Raw genomic sequence first — 23,191 nt, forward strand, 5'->3', positions numbered from 1 at the left:
TGAAAAAAGCAATACGGAATGAGACATCTAAAAGCTATTTATCCCCTCCTTAAAATGACTACAAATTGGTAGAACCTAAGAACCAGATGCAGAAATACTTAAAAATATTTTCTATTACATTCTAGACTAGCAGCCTAGCCTTCTATTGAAAGGGGAACTAACATGATTTCAATTTAAGTATTAATATTTAAAATTATTGTGGTATGAAGAGAAAAAAGCCTAAGTTACTGCACTGTAGTCCTGGAACATGAATGAAAGAGACAAATGACATCTAAAAGTTATTCCTGTACAACTGTTTTCACATCTTTGAGATATATCAATGTGTACGTAAATGGTCCACAAATCCGGGCCAAGACATCACGTGTATCTACAAAACAATCCAGTTCCTTCCTCTAAGGGTTAAAGTACTAAATGCCTGTGTCTGCCTGGTTCTGACATTAGAATTTACAGCTATGTAATGAAGAGGCTGCAATCTGGATGGAAAGTAAGAAGGAACTGAAGATTACTATATATAATCATTCTGCATCACCAGAATATGAAAAGAGTAAAAATTTGAAAAGGAATACTCAAAGACAGTGATCAATCTGATAGACCATAAAGAGCCCAATTCTCATCCCCTGTGATGCCTTATGACCTCAAGAAGCTGGGCCCCCAAAGACATGTGTGAACAAAAAAATGAATAAAATTAAAATAACTCTAAATATCTTGGCTGAAATCACTCAAATTCCATGCAAGTGTCATGTATCTCATTTACCAGAAACATTCCAGAGCAGTAAGATGACACAGATTCACTAATTCTGAAAGAGATCAGAGCCTTAAAGTTACATATAATTATGAATTGATGGCAGCTGACCAGAAGTGAATGAAGTTAATTTCCAGAAAAACTTGCTTGTCACAGTTCCATGGGGGCTTTTTGGATATTGTTCTTGCTAGGGACAGTCTACCAGCTGAACTCCAGCTCTTCTGAGCCATGGAACAGCTTTAAAAAAAAAAAAAAAAAAAGACTAAAAAAAAATGCCAAGCCAGATGGATCACTGCACCATGTAATCCAAACTTAACTTTCCCACTGTATACTAATGTATCACATGGTTTTCTACCGTTTGACAGGAATTTCCTTCAGCATAGTTTCTCTATATTTAGGGACAGAGTATGTACCTATTAGAGCCGCGTCAAGCTGAGGGGGAAAAATATAATTAGTTGGAAGCAACTTCTCCTTAGCATTTGCTTGCTTAAATTAATGGAACAAAAAAATGGTTTTTTAACTTCTGCATCTAGAAACACCTTTCATTTTTGCACATCATGTACAGATACCAAATGGAGGTGTATTATACTATAGAAGGCATTTATTTACCAAGTTACAGCTTTGCAGTACTGCAGCATCACCAACATTTTACTGTCTTGGCCAGGTGCTTAACAGTGTAAAACATGATTCCAATCTGATTTCAAGCTTCATTCTTCTAGCCAACACTGATGCAGCTTAGTATTTTACAGTGCTATATAACAGACTGGAAATCACCTCATCATGGGATAAAACACTTGCTCTGTGCCTTGTGCTTTCTTGAGGAGCCAGTACACAAGAAAACAAGTCATCCCACTGGATAAAGCAGAGAAACTGGACTTCAGACAAGTTGTATCTACACAGTTCTCACCTTGAAAGGGACCATAGTCCCTTTCATACCTGTCCTACACTTTTTTAAGGAGATCACAAAATTCCGACTTAAAATTTTTGCTTAGGTTTTAGGGTTGAGGAGGGAAGCACATATCCTAGGACTTGATACTGGACAGTAAGGCAAGCTTTCAGCCAGTCAAGGATTGAGGATTTAGAAAATCCTGTTAGCAGAAGAAATGAAAAGCATCAAATTCATGGCCGCATGGACCCCAACAAATACGTAATGAGGGTAAATTGGAGTGCCCAAAGCAGCAAGGAGTGAGGCATGATGACTCAAGCAAGACCTCATGATTTTAGTTCCCTTGAGCATTCAGCACTCTCAGCTGTGGAGCCTGCAGGCTCTGCACCTCCAGCAAAGTCCTGTTGATTTCTGCTGCCCTTACCCCAAAGAGCCAACCAAATTCCAGCTATTAAGAAAGCATAGGCACATTTACTATCATTATTTTATAGGTGACTGCACAGCCATACTTTGGTGTATAAAGCCGAACTATCAAAACCAGTCCTGATGTTCTCTAATCCTTAACTCTCCTGGGCAGAGATCACCAGCTGTGGACACATCCTCCCTAAGGGTGAAACTCGGCATGCTTGTTTCTAGAGAAGACAATTACCAGGTTGGAGCTCCAGCCCTAGGGACTTAAATGAATGCACAAAGTCCCTGTAATAAGTTTATTGTTCTTAGTCTTTAGCTGCTCACATTGAATTTGCAAGTCAGCATCAGGCAGAAGCAACCACAAGATCTTTGCAGAGGGAAACAATGCTCAAAGTCAGAAAGCAATAGCTTCACAAAGCACAAGAAAGCTAATAACTGGAAACGCAGTTTCTGGAAATACAGAAATACGCAGTCTCTGAAGCGAGATATTTCAAAATAAGGTACATTTTGTACTTCATAAGACTTACAGAGCATCCACTGCAATTATAATGCTTCACTGGTAGCTACCCTAATTACCTAGAGAGGAAGAAAACCACCAGCCCCACTCTCGTTCGATTTCTGGCATTTAATTTGCTTGCTGGGGAATCTCTTTGCTTAATAGGTATTTATGCTACTTTCCTTGCAGAGAACATGTTGCCATGGAGCAGTGATCACAGGCACTAGTAAGTGATTCTGCCTTTTTGAACTGCACAGTCTTCACTTAAGGGACTGTATCCTACTACGTGTCAGCCTTAACCAGGTAGAGAGGGCAAAACTATAGTGAGCAGTGATTATATTTGTTTTGATTTTAGTGAATAGTCTCATCCAGTAGCTGCTCTTAAAAGTCTTCCCCATTTTTCACTGGCACTTTGCTTTGACAGAATGGAGTTTCCTTTCCTTGGAGTGAGAGGGAGCAGATGGGAGAAGGAGGAGGATCCAAGCAGACAGAGAAGTATTGCACAAGACACATGCTGAACTTGTCAACAGAACAAGATTTCTTTACTACAGTGCTTAAAAAAATTAAAGTGGCTGCTTCTTTATTCAGCAAATCTACAAGAGCTATACAATAGCATTCAGGATTTTTTTATTTTAGGGTACCCAGAATTTACCTAGGAAGAATCTTGCCTTGCAGTTAACTTGATCAACAGTGTAGTAGCGAGACTGAGGAGTCTGAGTGACATCTGAGTGACAGCAAACCATCATACTACTCCTGCTATAAATGGCAGGCAACACAAGGCTTGGATGTAAGCAGAATACATTTGGATTCCTGCCTCCTTTCATTAGGAGGTGGCAAGATGAGTCTCAGGTCCAAAAAAAAAAAAAAAAAAAGGTTTAAAAATACGGTGAGTGGTCTTAGAACAGCAAGGATAGCAAAACCTGATACTTTTAACATTTTTTCTCTTTTGGGCCTACAGAAAAAAAATTCATGTGAGCATTAAGGTTATGACTGGCGAGATGCTCCCAAAAAAAGCAGCACAGACTAGCAACCCTGACCCTGTTTCCAATCTGGCATAGGGAGATTCGCAGCTGCCTTCTTCCTGCCTGGCATTTCTCTATGGGAGAGGAATAGAACTGCACTACTGGGATTAAAGGAAGACTCCAGTTTAAATAAACATATCTAAAAGTTGCCTCTGGTATGAAACCTTTCATTGCCCACCAAGAATTCCTGTAGTAGAGGAGACTAAAGGCATGTTTAGTTACCACAAACCAGATGGTGAGAGGCCTGTCCAACAACTCATGGTAGAGCACAGAGACTAGTGAGACTTTCCCCTCCTCTGTACAGAAGTAGCACAAATAAAGTACTTACTTTTATTGCCTAAGCAAACATCTGCTTCTCAGAAAAGGCCAGAATCACCCATGCAAAGGGTCTGCATCATAGAGAACCAATGAGTGCTACAAATATTTCATACATAACACATCCTCCTGCATGTTCAATGTAAAGCACAGGTTAACAGGATGAACTCGTATGCAACTAGTATTTCTAAAATAATCCCATTTGGAGGCCTAAGTTATAGAACTTCCCTTGAAGTAAAAGTCCCATATTTGATCTACTATATTATATCAGCAGGAAACAGTAACAAATTATGAATTATTCCTATCAAAACTAGGGAATAATTTATTTTACAGGAGTTGCAAGTAAGCATTTATTAAATCAATATCACAAAAAAATACATATGGTGGCAAATGTAACAGCTCCCAGGATGTGTTAACACAACGAAATTCAGCAGGCTACACTGGAAAACAGTCTTTGAGCATACATACATCTTTCACCACTGACACATCACACAACAAGTGTCCCATGTGCTCATTTAGAAGTACAGTGTGTTTCAGGGCTTTAAGAGACACACATTTAATCTCATTCAATTTGAAAAGACCTTGAAATGTTCAGAACTCAAAAAACAAAACAAAATAAATAAAAAACAAACAAACAAAAAAAGCACACGCAAAAAATCCCCCCCCAAAACAAACTTCCCCCCACAGCAAAACAGTACAAGAGAAAGCACACAAGAGGAAGCAGTTCAGGGGGAAAAATACGAAGTTTGAAAGCCAAAGCAAACATACCTTTCAAGCCAAATGAGCTCCCTACTCAAAATTATATGGATTAGGGTAGCTTGTCATCCCGCCCATTTTCTGAGATGTCTCAACTCAGCAAGATAGCAGCTGGTGGCACTGAAAATCAAAGGCATAGGGAAGCCAGCCTCCAGTTTAATATCTTAGACATTCACAGCAATGCATCTGCTTACTTGTTCAGTCTCTTGGCAACTGAGATTTGTCACCAAGGTCATGACAGATTAAATATTTTAAAAAATGAATGTCAAAATGCCTAAAGGAGGGGAAGTGCAGGTGATTAATGATAGAGTAATTTTCCCATCTTTGGTTGAACTGTTGTTTTCAGCATCATCCACAAGGGGGAAAAAAAAAACAAAAACAAAAACCCAACAATAACAACAAAAAAACCCACAAAAAAAACCAAAAACAAAAACCCAACAACAACAACAAAAAAAAACCAAACCAAAACCAAAACCAAAAAACCAAAACCTCATCAAGTTCAGAATCCTTTCTATTCAAAATTCTTAACAGACAGAAATTCTTTCCTACTGAGAAAAGTGGAAACCGAAATCTTCTACCCATGTATGTCCTTCACTCATCATAAAAGGATTGTGTCTTGCATTACAGAAAGCATCACTGGCAGTGGCACTCTGGGGGATTCACAACAGCCTGATTCTCTCTCACAAGGTGAATAAGAGGAGATCAGTGAACAGCTGATAGATTTTAAAGTCACTAGCACTGCAGGTCACAAAATATCAAAACCGAGAATCTGCTACATTTTGCGAAATTACACAGAGGAACTAAGGTCTAGGAGGACCAATGGAAGGGCCATAAAGAACATTGGAGGTCACTCTCATAGCTGGGATAAGCATCAGAAATTTCACTGTGATACAGCATTGCATGAGCTGGTTGAAGGTATTTCAGAAAAAAGGTGTACAAAAGAGCAAATATGGATGCCAAGGCTCCCTGTGTGTAACCTCACACTCACAGAAATAGCCCACATAAAAAACAAAGAGCAAGTGAATATTACCCATGTGTAAGAACAGAGTTAAAATTGGATTTCATGTTCTCTTTATTGGCTGATTTCGAAGTTTCATCTCTTCCACCTATGGCCTTGGACTAGTCCTCCCCATCATAATCACTTCATAGTAATCTAGTAATTTGTTCCAATACAAGGCTACAGAGCAAGGATATAATAAGATGCTAAATCTGCACGAGAGGGAGAGAGAAGAGAGCTAAGCCCTAAGCCTATAACACAAATTCCTGGCATCATATGAAGGTCTTCCTAGACAACATTTAATTTAGCAAATCAGTGCAAGAATATATACAAACAAAGTTTATGCCAGAATCAATACATCATATATTATCTTCTCAACAGTAATTATCCCATTACATTTGTGGAGGGGAGAAGTATGTAGGCCAGAACTAAACTAAGCAAAATGTCACTATCTCATCTGAAAAATCTACCAAGAAGGACTCACCATACTGTTTTTCAAAATCACTAGTTTGGGGGTGAGTGTTGTTGCTGTTTGTGGTGGTTGTGTTTCTTTGGTTTCAAGAACACTGACAAGTGTGCTACCATCTTCAGCAAATTTAGAGCAATCACGATCAAATACACAGGTAATACAGGCATTTTGCTCCTAAAAGACTGATGGGTACCAAGACTTTTATATGTAGGAGCAGTCTCTCACTTCATTCAGCTTGCTGCTAAGAACAGTCATGTTTGAAACTGTGCCATAAACAAGTATAATATGCTTGACCCGATTCCTGTTTGATTTACTTGATCACCACGAATATATTAACCCTTCTCACTGCTCCACAAGAAATGTTAAATGTGCTGTGCTAAATGTCACTTAAAACCCTGTTTGTACAGCTTTCAGTCCTTCTCACTTTCTCACTGTTCAAATAAGCCCAACAATCTAAAAATAAAATTATGTGAAGACATTTTTCAGAAATAATAAAAGTCCCAGTTTAGCCTGGTTGCTCCTCAGAGACTCCACAAATGCACAGGAAAAAGCACAATAGTGAAATGAGTCTCAAAAGCATTTTTTACTTTAATTACTTTGTTACCTCCCTTCCATAAAGAAGCAGTTGAGTGAAACAAGTTCAAAAAGCAAGGACAAGTGAAGGGCAACTTTTACAAATATGCCAACTTTTAATCTGTGGTTTGACTTTTTTTCCTGTAATATTTTTTTTAAATGCTTATCCCTCTAAAGCCAATGATTTTTAATAAACTGCTTTATTTTGACCCTGAAAGTTTGCTCTAGGCTTGCAAGCTTGAACGGCTTCTACTTTGTTATTAGTAAGTAAAATAATCTTGCTTGCCAGCTAATGCCTCCAGATTTTCTCTTCCAAAATTTCCACTACCTTCAAGTTCAAAGTCCTAATTCCTAAAGCGGGAAAAGAGGATCTGCCCTTATGGAAAGGCAGAGAAACAATTCCCCATCCACCTTGGTTTACAAAAGCTTCAGGAAGCCTGCTTTAATGTGTGCATTTAGTCCTGTGCAATCACAGCCATAGAAACTGTATGTGTGTTGTCCCAGAAGTGTCCTTGTCTCATCACCAGCCTTGCAATATTTCACATATCTCCCTACAACATCATCTCTCAGACCTATGTCACTATCAGCATCCCTGCCTTCGGCTTGGGGTTTTAAAAGATTTTTCTGACCTTCATAACTAAAAGAGAACAGTAAAACCATGTGACCAAAATGCACTGTAAAGTCCAAAAACTGGTCAGCAAAGGTGGCTTTCAAATGTGCATTTGTGAAAAATCCCAACCCATAGTGAAGTCAATCTCAAAAGTACAAAAAATCCCTACATCAGATGTTTTTATTAAGCAAAAAGCTACCCAGAGTATTTAAGACAGTGTTAACAAGACACACACAAAAAATATCAGAAGAAAAAAGCTTCAGAGATTATTCCCTTACAGCCAGGTCACAGATACTTACTTGTGCACTGACAGGAAAATTTCTTAGGGCTCCATAAAGGATCTGGATAGTGACAACACACAAGCACGTAGGTGTCAACCCGAGGTTCTATAGCAAGATATTCCCTCCTGGAGAGCCATAAACCCCACAGCACTGTCAGGGCACTCCTCACACCAGCTTTCTAAATATAAACCACCTTTCCCTCCTGTCAGCCATTTAACTGCAAACTTTCTACTCCATGATAACACTTAGAAGTTTAAGTGTTGAGGTCACTGCATGTAGAGAACCCAGAATTACCAGCACAGCTTACTTCAACGCTGCTCAGTAGGATGGTGCTGAAGCCTTAATTTGGTGCCCTTCCAAGTGCTTTCAGCTGCTTTGCTGGCCTTGTGCTTTCACTTGGGTGAGCATCTCTCCTCCATGCTCTGGATGACTCCCCGAAGCCCAGTATTTGTCCTTCCTGTCCTTCCTTTTATTTCATTTTACAGCTAACAAACACTTCATCTCTCTTTGGTGAGCAAGGGTGCCTATTTTTGTTACTTCTGTTTGCTTCCTAGAAAATTCAGATAAATATGCCTTAGATATATTGAATATATTTTTCTTCTGCTTTAAAGTAATTGCTCCGCTTAAAGCCTGCGAGTAAACAAATATGATAAAATCTAATTTGTTTTCTAAATACTTAGTATCCATCCAGTGAACCCTCTGACAAAGGACTGCATGCATCAGTACTGCAGCCCCCACTCTTCAGAGTGTTCTCATCTTCCCCCATTTTCTAAAACCAGGTGGAATGACTTTTCACCAATACCTGCAAGGTATTCTCCACTCATTCCGCTTCAAGCAATTCTTGTTTGGTGGCATTTGCTGCTGGTTTGCTGGCTTTCTATGACAATTATCTCCTCTAACTGCCACTCACAGTTCCAGCTGGATGGTTTTAGCTGTCACCAGAGGTTAATATTGCCTCTTCCCCATCTTCTGGAGGGTTCTTGACGCAGCAGATTTATCCCGGTAGATGTGATGCAGTGTCTCGGAGGAAACAGAATGACAGAGCACAAGAGCTCAACTCTAGACAAACTCTAAGCTGACACCATGGTGACATGAAAAGTTCAGTTAAAAATTTTGCAAGAACTATGAGCTTTTTATATAGAAAAATAACCGCTTTTATCCTCAGAGCCTAAACAGCTCTGTATTTGGTAACAGCAGGAAACCACACTGTAAACAATATGACAAGCACTGCATTATTACCTGTTTATATGCCAAATGATATAAATTAAGATAGAGACACACACACACCAAAATTAATTATATTTCAAAATTGCCTCTCTGAGGGGAAGGGAAGGGAAGTGATTGCAACTATTATTAGTTGTAATGCAGAATTTAAAAAAAAAAAACAGATCCCATTACTCTGTGCAATTCTAAAACACACTCAGAGGCAGGTTTTATTCCGAAGATTTCACAATCTAAATCGATAAGCCATACAGAGCAAAGAGGAAGCTGAACAAAGCACTCTGGATAGTCAAATCACCCAAAACATGCATCAATACAGGGACAAATCCTGGAAGACAATGTAGCTGTAAAACTTCATTTCAGTCACAGAAGATGCAGTTCAGCCAGATATTATCCTAAACTCTGGAGTTTCTTTCTTGTCAATGCAATCCCATTTTTTCTTGTGGATCTAATTAGCTTTTCACAGCAAAATATCCTTGTTTCTTGTAGCCAGCAGCCACTGGCTTCAGACAATTCAGTTGATACAAAGCTATTTTTAGCCCCATCAGAAGGCTTTTCCAAACGCTCAAATTAGCATTTCCTCATTTCTCTCCTGATCACCTTACACCTACAAATTCACAAGATACTTGAAAGCTTGCTTTTCATTAGCCCTTGGAAAAGAAACTCTAAGAGATCAGAGGATCAGATTTTGTGAGTATAACTTGCTGAAAATAACAAAAAAATCAGACATTTGAAACTCATTTTCAGCTTCCATCTTACCAGAGGAACAATTAGTTTGCCTGGAGCATGAAACAGTCTACAGAAAAGAAACATAAAGCGAGAAGACATTTGAACAACACTGTTAGGGTTCACTGTATCTAAACACGACAGGAAAACTGTGATGTCAGATCTGTATCCAGTTTTGTAAAAAGCACTCAGACAGGTGCTCAGGTAATGATATGAGCAAGACTGCTTTTTTACAATGAATATAACCAAAGCAGCTTATAGTTTGAAGAGCTATTTTAACAGTCAAAGCCACATTAAGAGCTAAATGACATACCAAATGGCTCTGCCAGGGAATAAATTTAGAAGGTCGACATATAACCCACATGAAAATGACAACAGTGATGGTTACTCGAAGTCCTGCCAGGTGCCCTTTAATAAGCAGAGAATGTGATTAGTGCTGCAATGCAAAGAGACAGCGTGCTGCAACATGACTCCATGCTGGTCTGCCAGGAAACCTTTACAATAGAGACCCTGGCTGCACTGGGATTTTTCATGCATAATAAATAAAGCAACAGACTAGCAGATTCAAGCTCCTTGCTGAACACCAGTGCCCTCCACCGTGTATGCTGAAGATTCCTCCAAATACTACAGCAACAGAGAGAATTTATGATTTTTCTCTTCATGACAGACTGCTGAGTCCCCCGGGACCAAATGTCAGACACATGACTACATCTGCCGGCTTCGTGGGGCTGCCGCGAACATCTAAATAATACTGTCAGCATAACGCAGAGATCCGTCCATCAGCCTGCACAGCCTCCTCTCCCCATTGGTGCTCACTCTGCCATAGAAATATATCTTTCATAATCCGTTACAGTACTTTCCCGGCTGATGCTTTATACAATAATTCACTTGGAATCGTGGAACTTTACTAAGAGAATGTAACTCGTTAATTAAGAGGCAGCGGCTCCCACATAGGAACCCTTCAGCTTCCTTATTACAAAATGTGGAACCAAAGTGTTTGGGATGCCATTAACACCACTACCACCTCAGGATGTGTATCACCAGCTCCCTAAGTTTTGATCACTTTGATCACATTTGTTTTTTGGCTCATAATTGCTATGTCCTACCAGCGTAAAAATATAAAAAACAAACTTTAACAGATCATGAAATAACAACCCTTTTGCTGCCTCTCTAGCACTATTGCACACTTTAATTCAGACCATTTGAAGCATGACCTGCCATTTGAGCGGAGGGATATTTTATCCTAATTTCCTCTACAAAGGCTACTTCCATTAAATTTATTTTTGCTGTTTACTCTCCAGTTGGATGAATTCCAGCTTCAGAAGGATGCAAATGCCTGTGTCATGATGCTTACAGCTGCAATTGCACATAAGCCACAGAGAAGACAGAATCTTGAAGCTTGTTCTAAAATACAGCAAACAAAAAAGGCAGTGGGAGACAAAACTAACCCTCTTCTGGTAGGGCCTATGATTTAGCAGAAATGTTGAGAAGTGATTCTAAAAATGTTTCATGATAATGCTGTTGTATTGAACATTCTGAAATGGTGCTTAATGTGATCAGTCAGGACACCTTGTCTCCTCATATGTCACTTGTGCTTCCATGTGAAAAAAAAATTCATGATTGGGTGGCCACCTTGGCATTTGGGGTTGGTTAATTAACATTAATTAATGGTGCCCTCTCCCCTACCATTAGTCATGCGAAAAGCAGTGCTAAGTAGGTAACCTAAAAAGAAAAAAAAGCTGAAGAAGGCAGAGACAAGTATCAAATGAGTAACTGCACAACAAAAATAATCACAAAGCCCCCAGTTTCTTCCTGTGAACACTCATGCACCACCATCACCCGCACTGGCAGTGCCTCGATGGTGTGGGATGCTACACAGAGGTACCCAAGACTGGATTTGTTGACTACCTCACTGAAGGACATCTTAAATCCTCCATGCAAGAAACTAACATAGCCCTGAGAAGTCAGAATTCACCACACTGACTATGAAAGTGCAAGGAAAACCCATTTGCACTATCTGAAGTAACCACATGTCCGAACACTTAACATTTTCTGGTATGGTGTTTTGAAGAGGGTAAACTTGAAACATCCTCATCTCTCTCTTCCAGACACACAAATTCCCCTTTGAAGGCTGCTTTAAAGCTGGACTTCAACTGAAACTAATTAGCTTTTAAAACTGTTTCTAAAACAGCCACTTTTCCCTATACATCCTCCAGTACCTTTTGTTTAGGAGATTTTTATTGGTTTATACAGGTTGAGAAAAGTACTAAAAGCAAGAGCAAAGGAGATATTATGCATTACTAAGGTTTTGGGGAGCCAGACTACAGAATTGTCATCCTTGTAATGATTTTTTTTATTTAACTACTTCAAAGAAGCTTGAATAAAATTTCAGTATTTCATTTTAATAAAAATAAGACATTTGCATTTGGAGGTTCTTCAAGGCATTCTGTCTCATGTCCTGTGGTTGAAGAATAGTCAAGGCATTGTTGCATTTTATAGCATCTCTACTTCTGCATAGTTAATACTGCTTGATTAAGTTGTAGCATTACATGAGCTGCATGTGGTATGCTAAGGGTTCTCTTAGAAGATAACTATTCTTTTTTACAAAAAGGAGGGTCAAAGAGCCTTCTCCATAAATACCGTTTCTAAACACATGCGTTTTAGGGTAACAATCAAACCTCCTTACTTCTTCAGTGTTGAAAACACTATAGACTCACAAACCTGGAAAAGCTCAACTTTGTCACAGTGATTTAGTTTCACTGTGTGCTGCAGGCATTCAAAGATTCTGTCTTAGTATCATGAAGTTCAGCACTAACATCGCAGTACCATACTCAGGTAGAAAAGCCGCTCAGTAAATGCACACACAGTTTTCAGTGCTGGAAAATGCTTTTCTGGTATGTTATACAAAACTTTTATTAAATAAATTTCCTTCTCTTTCAGTCAAAAATAGGCTGGCTCCCATGATGATTAATCCTCGATTGAGGTGAAAAGTGCAAGGTCTTCTCTTATGAGGCCAGAACTTTTGTTCTCAAGTGAAAAGTCACACAAACATGAAAAGATATTACAATACTTAAAAATTTGAGAATTAATATCACAGGACTACACCAAACCAAAACAAAAATTTGTTTTTGCCAGGGGCTAGAACTGAAGATGTTTACACTTTTTCATGTACTAATATCAACTTTTAACTCACTGAGTTCAAAAAAGTAGGTAAATTTTGAGACAACCCATATCTCATTATCCTTCCTATCAAACATTCATCTCATGATCACATAAAAACTGAAATTCTACCAATTTTGCCACAAAAAACAAGGGAGTAAGGGCCATCACAGTGAAGAGAACAGACAAATTTTGCGCTGACTTCATTAGAAGAAAGCAAGAAAAGCGAATTCAAATAACTGAACCACACAAATGGATGCAGACTATATAAAGTAACATGACAAAACCTAACTGCTTGCTAGCCCTACAAATCAAACAGCTTGTATCCCTGGCAAGATGATTGGAACACTACTTCAGCATTTGTGAAATGAATCATAAATCTAGTTTCTGTCTTAAAAATGTTTCTATTTAAAAAATGATGCAACAAAAAAAACCACCAACGCATTTGTATATACAGCCAGAAATAGCAACCTGAATATACTGTTAAAGGCTTTTCAGTTTACCCTTCATATCGAATTTGAGTTATTTCAGTTTAAAAGTAAATCATTCAAGGATTTACTAATTAATAAAAACATTGATGATATCATTGATCTAAACAAACTCTGCTTGAATGATAAGTTATTAGGAAATTGTGCAATCGAGTAGACACATTCATGGAAATCTGTGTGATATCTTTAAGGGCTATAACAGCTGACAGCTTTGAACTAAGAGTGACCAGTGATGAGAAAAATCCTACCACAGAATGTTCTAAAATGTCAACCTTTTAAAAGCATATGTAAAAATTCATTTAGGGGATAAATTGTATCACAGTTCTTCAGCTCAAAAAATTTGCAACATCACATTTCTGTTGTCCTTAAAATAAAATTGACTAGCTTCCAGCATTGATAATTTCCCCATTGAATTCAATGAGCGTAGCACACAGCTTAGAAAGGCATATGATGTTCTTTACATATGCAAAGTTTTTAGTTTATTGTAACTTTCTTCTAGAATTTCTTTCCCCTACCCATTTTTTCCAGAGATTTCTGCCTAGAAGGCAGAAAGCTTAAAAGGAGAGAGAAGGTTGTTCAAACTCAATGCTTTGCTTTCATGCACACTGGAAGGATCTGCCAACAGTACACTTTTACTTCATCAATTCAGCAAGAAACAAGATTGCTCTTCAGTCGACATTCAGAAGCACCAGCCTGACAATTAATACAGGCATGTGACTCTGAACAAGTAGGAAGAAGGCAAAGGGAAAATCTTTTCTTAAATCCAGCCATAAGCTAAGCAGAACTTAACAACTTCACTACAAGGTTTAACTGAAGAAGGATAATTGGAAAATATTCTACATCATATATGGAAATACACTATATATATAGAATGCCACCTCTGTGGCCACTTAACGAAACCTAAACAATTAGAGCATGGAATGCAGGCTGGATACCATAGAGCTGCTTTCTCTGCATCTGTCATACCACACTTAAAAAAAATTAAGGAAATTATTTACTTAATACTCAATACATCAGTCATGGCAATCAAAAATATCTATGTGGATAGAGTGCTGAACTGAAACTTAGAAGACTGTTTCATTTCCAGCTGTGATTGGCATAGAATTCCTTTCTTCATCTGTCTTGCCCTGACTATTAATGGGGATAATTATGCTGACCTCCTTTTTTAAAGCATTTGAAAATCTACAGTTAAAAATTTTCTTAAACAAATAATTCTAAATAATAGCAAACATATCTCAGACTTCAGTTATCAACTCATCACACGAAAGCAAGGATCTGATTGTTCCTGGAATCAGTACACAAAATTCAATTTCTCCACTGACATTAGCTTTCTAGTACTTTCATCACTATTACAACAGCTGCATTTTATACTAAAACGCACTAAAAAACCTGACTACCATTGATTGACATTTTGAAGGTTTTCCAAGTTTCAAACTACAAAAGGCCCAGGATTTTTTTTTGTCACTGAAAATTTCCATGTTAATAATTTTAGTCTTATTAAACAAAGATACTTTTGACCAGCTTCAGCTTAGATGCTATTCTGAATCTCCAGCTTGAATTGTTGCAATGGCTCCAATCTCAACAAGGTTGTACTACTTTGCAAATGCATTTTGCTGTTAAAACCATCAGCCTCTCTCTCCTTACAGGGGCTGGTCTATAAGGACACATTTTCATCATCACCACTTATGTCACTGGATTCTCTCCTTCCTTCCTCTATATCTATATGTTACTTTCCTCCTTTCAGCTGCACACAATGCCTTTAATCACTCCGTATGTTTGATGTGCACGTTTTTCTTTCATCTTGTGCTACTAAAAGTGAAAAAAGGTGAGAGGATTTGTTATAAAATTAAGCTACTTACCAACTACTGCCAGATTATGCTCTGAGCCACATGCAATCTGAAAAAGAAATACATATGACTAAATGAGAACCTGCTCACCAGTAGGAAAACAGCCACAATTATGATAGGAAATTAAAAATTAACCTGAAACAAACAACTACACTTTGTAGGATGCAAAATCAAGGTTGAAGATCTGTCACTCTTAAACGAAATTTCATTTCTAACCTCAGGGGCTCAGTGGCAGGAGTGTATGTTTGTTTTGTTAATAGAGGCATTTTCTTTTCCAAATGCAGTCACCATCACCACTGACATTTCAATCCTCTGAAGTAAGACTGGTCACAATTCTACAAAAACATCACACCCTTGAAAACATTCACTGGATCCAACAAGAGGCATAAAGCAAAAGCAGATTAAGCCTTTGCAAGCTCAGAGCCATAGAGACAGATGGGATTCAAGAGAGCGATGAAGATCTCCATTTCTCTTATCCACAGTTTTTCCAGCTGATCCCTGGAGAACTGCTCAAAGTACACAGGCTCAGTGTGCTAAACCTGAAGTAATATGATCCCTTTGGGCATTTGACTAACATGGAGAAAAGCTACCATAGAACTCAACTCTTCTATTAGGTCATTAATGATGGAAATCAGTTATTAACTTCTTCTCAAAGCAAACTCATAGTCAATGTATTTGTCTTTCTTTGCAGCTGCTGTGAACATGTCTGATGTTTAAACTGCTTTAGCACATATCACGTAGTATCACTGAGGTTTTTTAAGTTTTTCACAGATGATGGTAACACAAGCACCAAGAGCAGCCCACTGTCCTACTGCAAGGGCTTGTCTTTCCCATTGAATTCTTTCTCAATCTCACTGCTGGCATAATTGTCTTATGTAATACAGACATCACTTTACACAAGGTTACTCTGCTGAGTGTCCTCAAGTTTTTAATTGAAATAAAAGCAACCCTCTCAAAATTCTGTATCCTGTTCACTGTCTTGCACCTACTTGCCCATTACACCTACTACTGAGCTGGAGAAAATTAATAGGCACATTCTCCTTGAAGTGTATTTACAATGGTAAAATATAATACAGATGTATATGCTCAATTATATTGAAAAATAGAAGTCCACACTATCAAAATTTTATATGATTTTGTGCATGCATAACTTTATAGTTTTTACGGCCAGAGAAACAGCTATAATCACCTCAATGGCTGCAAAACATAAAACCACAGAAGTTAATAAAACAGATCTTGTACTCAGTTTACTGTGCTTGAGTATTTATTGGAGAAGAAACACCCAAAGACTGACACACAGACTAGTTTGAGCACTTGTGTTACAAATGAACACCTCAATCACTACTGCTCATAACGCACCCGCATCACAAACGTGACATGGAAATATCTGGGCAGTGCCATCCCCACAAAATACTGGCAGGGAAGACAAAAAAGACTCTTTAGGACAGGGGTGCTCAGCCAGCACAGTAAAGCATTTGCTAAAACAGAAAAAATAATTCAAGACACAGGACACAAGGTCTCATCTTCAGAAAAATCAAGACAGAGCAGCAGGAAAAGCAACATAATGCAAGAGGCACTAGCAGGATTGCATCAAGTCTTTTATCCCACAATATTGCAGACAGGAGAAACTCCAAATACTGACTGTTAAATGCATAAATCATCAGCATATCCAAGATCACTATCCTCACCACAAGACAGAACCTTACACAGGAGCTGGGCTGTTTCCTAATGCCTATTTACTAGCTAATGCTCTCACCTGTACTTCTCAAGCTTAAAAGCTGATGCCATGGAAACAAGATCCACACATGGAAACACAAGAAAAGCCTTTCTAGCAAAAGAGCAAATTCTCATCTTCACCAAGTGCTGAAAACTGGACATACTGGAGCTGCCACTAATAAAATAAATAAATTTTATCTGAGGTGTGTATAATCCTATCTTGGCTACTTCCCTGGGAAATACACTAACACAGGCACAGATTCAAAAGTATCGGCACAAAAGAACTGCTCAGGCTGGTGACTGATGCTGCCAGGACCTGCTTCAGAAACACTACATTAAAAAAGAAAAAAGAAAGCCCCACACAAACAAGGTGTTATTTAGATTGTAAAAAACATTCCCTGACGAAGAAGCATTTTCTTCCTACATGTAATAGAGGCATTTACAGAGCCTGCAAGCCAGATAAAAGAACGCTGGTGATCTCAAACAGCTTTGCACGCTATTCATGCAGCTGTTACTCTGCCCACTGTTCAGAGCCACCCAATAGCCAGCTATCAGGTTGTAAGGGAGTCAATCAATCCAGTCCAGGAATTCCTGCATCATACAGACTGGGCAGTGCTGGGGAGCTGCCCCCATGGCAGCCACTCGTGGCCAATGCACTGTGCAAACACATTAGCTACAGCTCTGGGGCTGACGGGGTACAATCTACTGCAAAGCATCAGTGAGTAGCGCTGCCTCACCCCTTTTGGGTGGGTAAAAGCCACCTCAGTGGAAGTGCCAGCTTTGCTAAAAATTATTGAAGTCAAACAAAATCACTGCTGAAGGCAGTGGATTCACCTTCAATGGCCCAGAGGAAGGACACCACACGCCATGTACCAGCAGCAGTTCTATGCTCTAGAGAAGAATTTGCTAGATTGAGAGCACAAGGTTCACTACAACTCTGCCTTATCTCAGGGTTTCACCAACTGACAACACAGACTGACTTTGGAGGAACTCCCAAATAAAAAAACACCCTCAGGGGACTCTAAAGTTAGCTTTCTGGAACACCTTATTCACCATCCATGCTGCTTATTACAAGCTACACCATCCACCCACAAGATTTCTGCTGGCCAGCACACCTATGACTCCAGAGCTCAGGAGGGACCACACCACACCACAGAGGGAAAGCCAGGTTGCCACTGCTTAATGAACAGCACTGCCTTGCAGGTATTTCACAACATCTTTTTTACAATAAGCTTTAGAATGTGACACCCTCTTTTCCCCCCATGACTCCCCACAGTAGGCAGCAATCAGCTAAGAATGACAGATTTGCTGATACAAAGACAGACCAGCCAGAGACCAGCATTGCTGAACAGATGTTTTATGCTTCCATTAGATGTAATAAGCTCTGTAGCCAGGGCAGGTCCTTGGGAAAAGCCTGGTATTTACTGCAGCAACCATAATTTTCTGGCTACTTCTCTTTGGTCCCCACCCCCAAAGTGCTGCAGAGAAATTAAATTCCAACAGACATCTGCATGCTTCCAGTGGATAAGTACATTCAGGGATACTTATAAACACATAATAATGCTTTCTAATTGGGCAATAATTTTACATTATGTTTTCATTGAAAAAAAAAATCACTAATCTTAAAGACAAATCAGAGAGACTGCTGCTGAGTGAAGCATTCTGTGAGCTTAAGAAACATGACCCTCTACACAGAAACAATTCATACTAAAGTTCTCAGTTTGGAGGGAAATCTCAGAAGAGTTGTGAAGAATACTGTGATCTCTATATAAACGGTCTCAAAGCATTTGATAAACACCTATAAGGCTAGCAAAAAATGCTTAGGGACCATTTTACTCAGAACTTATTTACCTTATTATCTGTGCTCTTTCAACCACACATAAATTGTTTGTTTCTTCGCTTAAATTGTGTGCTTTCAAGCTGTCTTCTACCTAGCAATGGTTGTGGTTCAGATCCATCCATCCATCCAGATTAAATACATGTGGTACAAGCAGCCAAGGGACCAGCATTTTATGAATCATAAATAGTATGATAAATAGCACAATCACAGACATAAGCTGCATGGACAGTGAGGAAAGACCTTAGCACAGCAACCACGAACTCTGGGCAAAACACCAGCATCTTTCTGCAGCCTGCCTATATGCTTATGGCCCAGTCCAAACAAAAATTAATTGACTGAATGTAAAATCAGTGGGTTATTCAAAACAGGGAAAATATTTAAGAGTAAAAAAATTTTCTATCTTAAAAACACTATATGAAGTCATAAAATAACATTTAGTATATATTATATAACTGTTCCCATATATATGTGTGTATGTGTATAAATATATTAAAGAAAATACATGTTAGGAAGAGAAGGTTATCTACTAAAGATGATGTTTATCAGGGATGAAGGTTCAGAGGAGAGATGAAGGTAAATACAGAGCACCTCCCTCTTCTATCTGGGATAGAGATCTTTCTGAAGAAGAGCTATCCCTCGTTTTGCTTCCCCCACAGTCCTATGAGGTAAGACACTATTGCTCTCACCTTTGGAGACAGTAAGCAAACACACACAGGATAAAACTCATGTGGATATTTAGACATAGTCTCCTATTGATTTCAAACGGTAATTAAGAGACAAAAATACCTTTTGTCAGCCGTCCCCTAAGGGACTTTGGAACACTATAACAAAACAAGTCTGACAAAATGAATAAAAATCCAAGTTTCAAGTTAGTACCTTGATCACAAGGCTATTCTTTCTTTTCTTTCTGTACTCCCAGGGCTCCAACTGAGGATCTGTTGTGCAACCCATCAGGAAAGAGATGGGAGTCAGTCCCACGCTGCAGCAGAGGGGAAGGGACAGTACGGGGAGGGGGTGCAAGGAAGAGGCACAGGGAGCTGCACTCACAGCAGGGATTGCAGAATCAAAAATCACAAGCATCCAAACATCAGAGTGCTTAGCTAGAACAACAAAAGGATCTCAGTGCCATTTATTTTTGTTTGATTGCCCTGTGAGTGCACAGTAATTCCCTTCAGTTGCAATTATTTCCCAAAACATGAAAGGCTACAGAGGCTTCCATGACCTCGTAGAGATGAGAGCGCAATGTACAAAAACGATTTTTAAGGATGAATGAAGATAGGACATTTAAGTTTTATCCAGATTCTAGTCACTACCATTTCTAACTTTCTAATTGCACCAAAGCATAGCTCTTCTGGGGGCAAGGAAAGGGAAGGAAACTTGCAAAAGAGTGAACATGTAAGTACTTTTATCCAGGACTTTAGCCACAGTATCTCAAATCTTTTGACAAATATCACTGTAAGGAAATTGCCAGGGCCAGAAGATGGTAAATTTTATTCATTCTGAGATCAGAGTCCTAATGGAAGGAGACGAGGTGACCCAGAGACTGCAGATCAAAACTTACATAAGACAGGGGAATCTTCTTTCTCAGAGCTGTTCTTCCATGCCCTTGATTAATGTATCGTAACAACAATTTGTACTGTTTGACATACTCAGTCTGACTACATTTGTATGCAGAATTCTATTGATGTGAAAAAATAAAATAAAATAAAGTAAAAGGAATCTAATTAGCAAAGCTGTCCTGCTTCCAATGATCCTTTACTAGGAACTCTGTGTTCCTCTTCTGGATCATTTGACTCCTGATTGATAAGAAAGCAGCTTGCTAACCTATTCACATTCCTTGGCGAGTGCAAGACTAAGTTTAGTTTAATGCAAAACATGTTCCTAGCTGTTGGCTGTAGCAGGTGAAAAGTAAGAGGGCAAGTGTCCTTATAGCTCATAAGACATTTTCCATTTTTCATCAGTCTAATAACCTAATCTTTTACTTAAGGCAGATTTTTTTTTATCTTGTGTGATTTGCTCTTTAGTTTGTATACAATTTGACTTCCACTCCAACAAGAAAATTCACAACAGATTTTAAACTGAAGCCTGTGCACTAAGTTCTGGAAGAAAACATTCCTTTTTAAGACACACCTGAACAAAAGCTAATGTGCCATGTAAGTGGACCTTAGCAAGCATGGAGGAAGAGAAGAAGCATTAAGACATTGCCAGGATGCAGTAAGCTCTCAAAGAAAGATTTTATAGCACTCTGTAGCTTCTAGAGTTATGATCTATGCCCTCCCTGCCTGAAACTAATTCCAAGCCTGCGTCACTTGCAGCACAAGGCACAAAATGCTTTCTCCCCAAGCAGCATTTCCCTTGTTTCTCCACCCACCATTTCCCAGTCCTGTCTCCCATGACTCAATTTCCTGCCCTGCCAATTGGCCAACCCCAAGAGCTTGCCTTTACACTCTCCATGCCACAAGTGATGTATATATATCTATATCTATGTAAGTCTCTGCACACATTCCTACTCTATGACGCCAACCACACAATGCTATCTATGACACTGCTCTGCTATCCACTGACTCACTGAGCACTACACTTCCAGGAACAGCTTTTTGTGGCTAACAGGGTGAAGTTGCACTTCTGCAATTTAGTTGGTGCAGCTTGGGTCTCAAGTGCTTGCAGAAGATGGAAACAGTTGTTAGGTCAAAGCAAAAAAAAAAAAAAAACAAAACAAAACCACAAACAAACAAAAAACCCAACCAAACAAAAAACCACAAAACCAAACCAAACCAAACCACACAAAACTCCCTATAAACAACAACACAGGAAAAAACCAAACCACCAACCAACCACCAATTAAAACAAAACAAAACAAAAAAACCTCACAAACAAACAAAACACTCCAACCAGCCAAAACAAAACCACATGCCAAAAAACAATTAATCTTTAGTATTGGGTAGGAAACACCACAATCTCAAGAGATCAGAAATGGGAGATGAAAATAAAAGAAGGAAAGAAAAGCTAGTTGTTAAAGCAGTCAGCATTTTCATGGAAGGTTTACATCACAGTAACCCACATGAACCCACTAAATCTGCTTGAAGGCAAGTGTGGTGACATTGAAAAACTGGACACACTGTGGTCACATCAAAAAAATGAAATATGCACTGTTTGCCTCAGACTGAGGATGGATGGATTGAGATGTCAACATGAAGTAAGACCTGTGTCCACCAACAAAAAAACCCCTCATCTTTAGATGACTCCAGGACAATACAAAAGTTGCTAAGATCTCAGTAAGAACACTCAGTGGTATTAGGTTTTAGTAGAATGACCAGAATATAGCCAAGACAAGAGTGATAAAAATCTTCACAAGTTAGCAAGGTCAGCTTGCTCTTCTCCATTGCCTGAAGATTTTCCAATTAGTTCTTGTATCCTTCTTCAGGCAGTTCTCTTACTTCCTTGGGGTTCAGAAAGCATTAGCACCTCTCATTCCGGGAAAATCAAGCTCTGCCACTTTTATATATCACTCAGCCTCACCTGTCTGTAAAAATTTTCCAGTTTTGTAATCAAGACTTCAGTCCCAAATCAATTTTTGTCTGTCCTTTCATCATTTTGAAAATGATGAAATGGTCATTCAATTCCAGTTTCTTTCCTGTAACAAGATGTCCATTCAGTCTTTATTATGTTGTGAAAATTAAGACTAAGTATCCCTTCTGATTGATAAAGACATCATTCATCACAGCAGCCCTGACTGGTAATGTGTTCATACTCCCAACCCCATGACTGTGCGGCGCAAATCCCACAAGGCCAAAATCCTCACTAACATCACAGATCTCTCTATCCACATCCAGATATGAACTAGCGGAATGTGGTCTTCAGCAGATGCACAGCTTTACTCAAGGGAACTTCTTCACCATTTCTCTCAGAATTATTTTGATTTAGACTGTTTCATGCACAATTCCCAGCTCCTTACAGTCCCAGTGCCTATCTCTCCTAAGTTGAATGAGAGGCACTAAGATGAATACCTTACAATCTATTTAGGTTTGCTTTGGGGACTTCGGCTAGTTTGCTCTTTATCTGAGGACACGAACACCATTTTGACAGAAGAAATTAAACAAACCAAGACCATAGAAACACAGAGTTTCAAAATCTCTTTATACAGGGATTTGACTGTACCATCAACACACACATCCTTATGATTATTCTGATGTTTTCAGGTCAAGAACTGTAGCTTGTAGCTTGCAAAAAACTCACTTGGTATATGTCTTTTCTTTCTATGTTTTTGTACATGCAAACAGCAAAAAGACAAAAGTTCACTATAGCATATAAATGTCATCATTACCTATCTGAATGTGCTAATTTCTAGTACTCTGAACTTAATGAAATGGTTCTGTTAAACAATGATTGCAGACAAACATTCTGTCTAAGTACACATTATCAATCATTTTATAGGCTTGGAATAAAATCATGACAGCAAGTATTATCTGGTGGCAAAACACTGAATTCCATTTAAACAACTACTTCCAAGCTCCTTTTGTGGACATATAACTGCTTTTTTAAGCTTTTCAACAGCATCTGGGCTTCAAATCTCTTTCCTTATGGCAAAACAGACCATCACTTTTAATGCATTTGGAATATTTTCTGGAATATTCAG

The 23,191-nt window shown here is 38.8% G+C and overlaps 1 protein-coding gene across 1 annotated transcript in view; it reads right to left on the reverse strand.

The window, feature by feature from the left end:
• SERGEF (secretion regulating guanine nucleotide exchange factor) overlaps window positions 1–23,191 on the reverse strand; it is a 149,879-nt gene that overhangs the window by 49,376 nt on the left and 77,312 nt on the right. Inside the window, 1 exon segment of the mRNA XM_064657486.1 lies at window positions 15,012–15,048. Within this exon segment, the coding sequence (XP_064513556.1) occupies window positions 15,012–15,048 (37 nt within the window).

The sequence above is a fragment of the Pseudopipra pipra genome, chromosome 6 (assembly GCF_036250125.1).
Source record: "Pseudopipra pipra isolate bDixPip1 chromosome 6, bDixPip1.hap1, whole genome shotgun sequence".
NCBI classification, from domain to species: domain Eukaryota; kingdom Metazoa; phylum Chordata; class Aves; order Passeriformes; family Pipridae; genus Pseudopipra; species Pseudopipra pipra.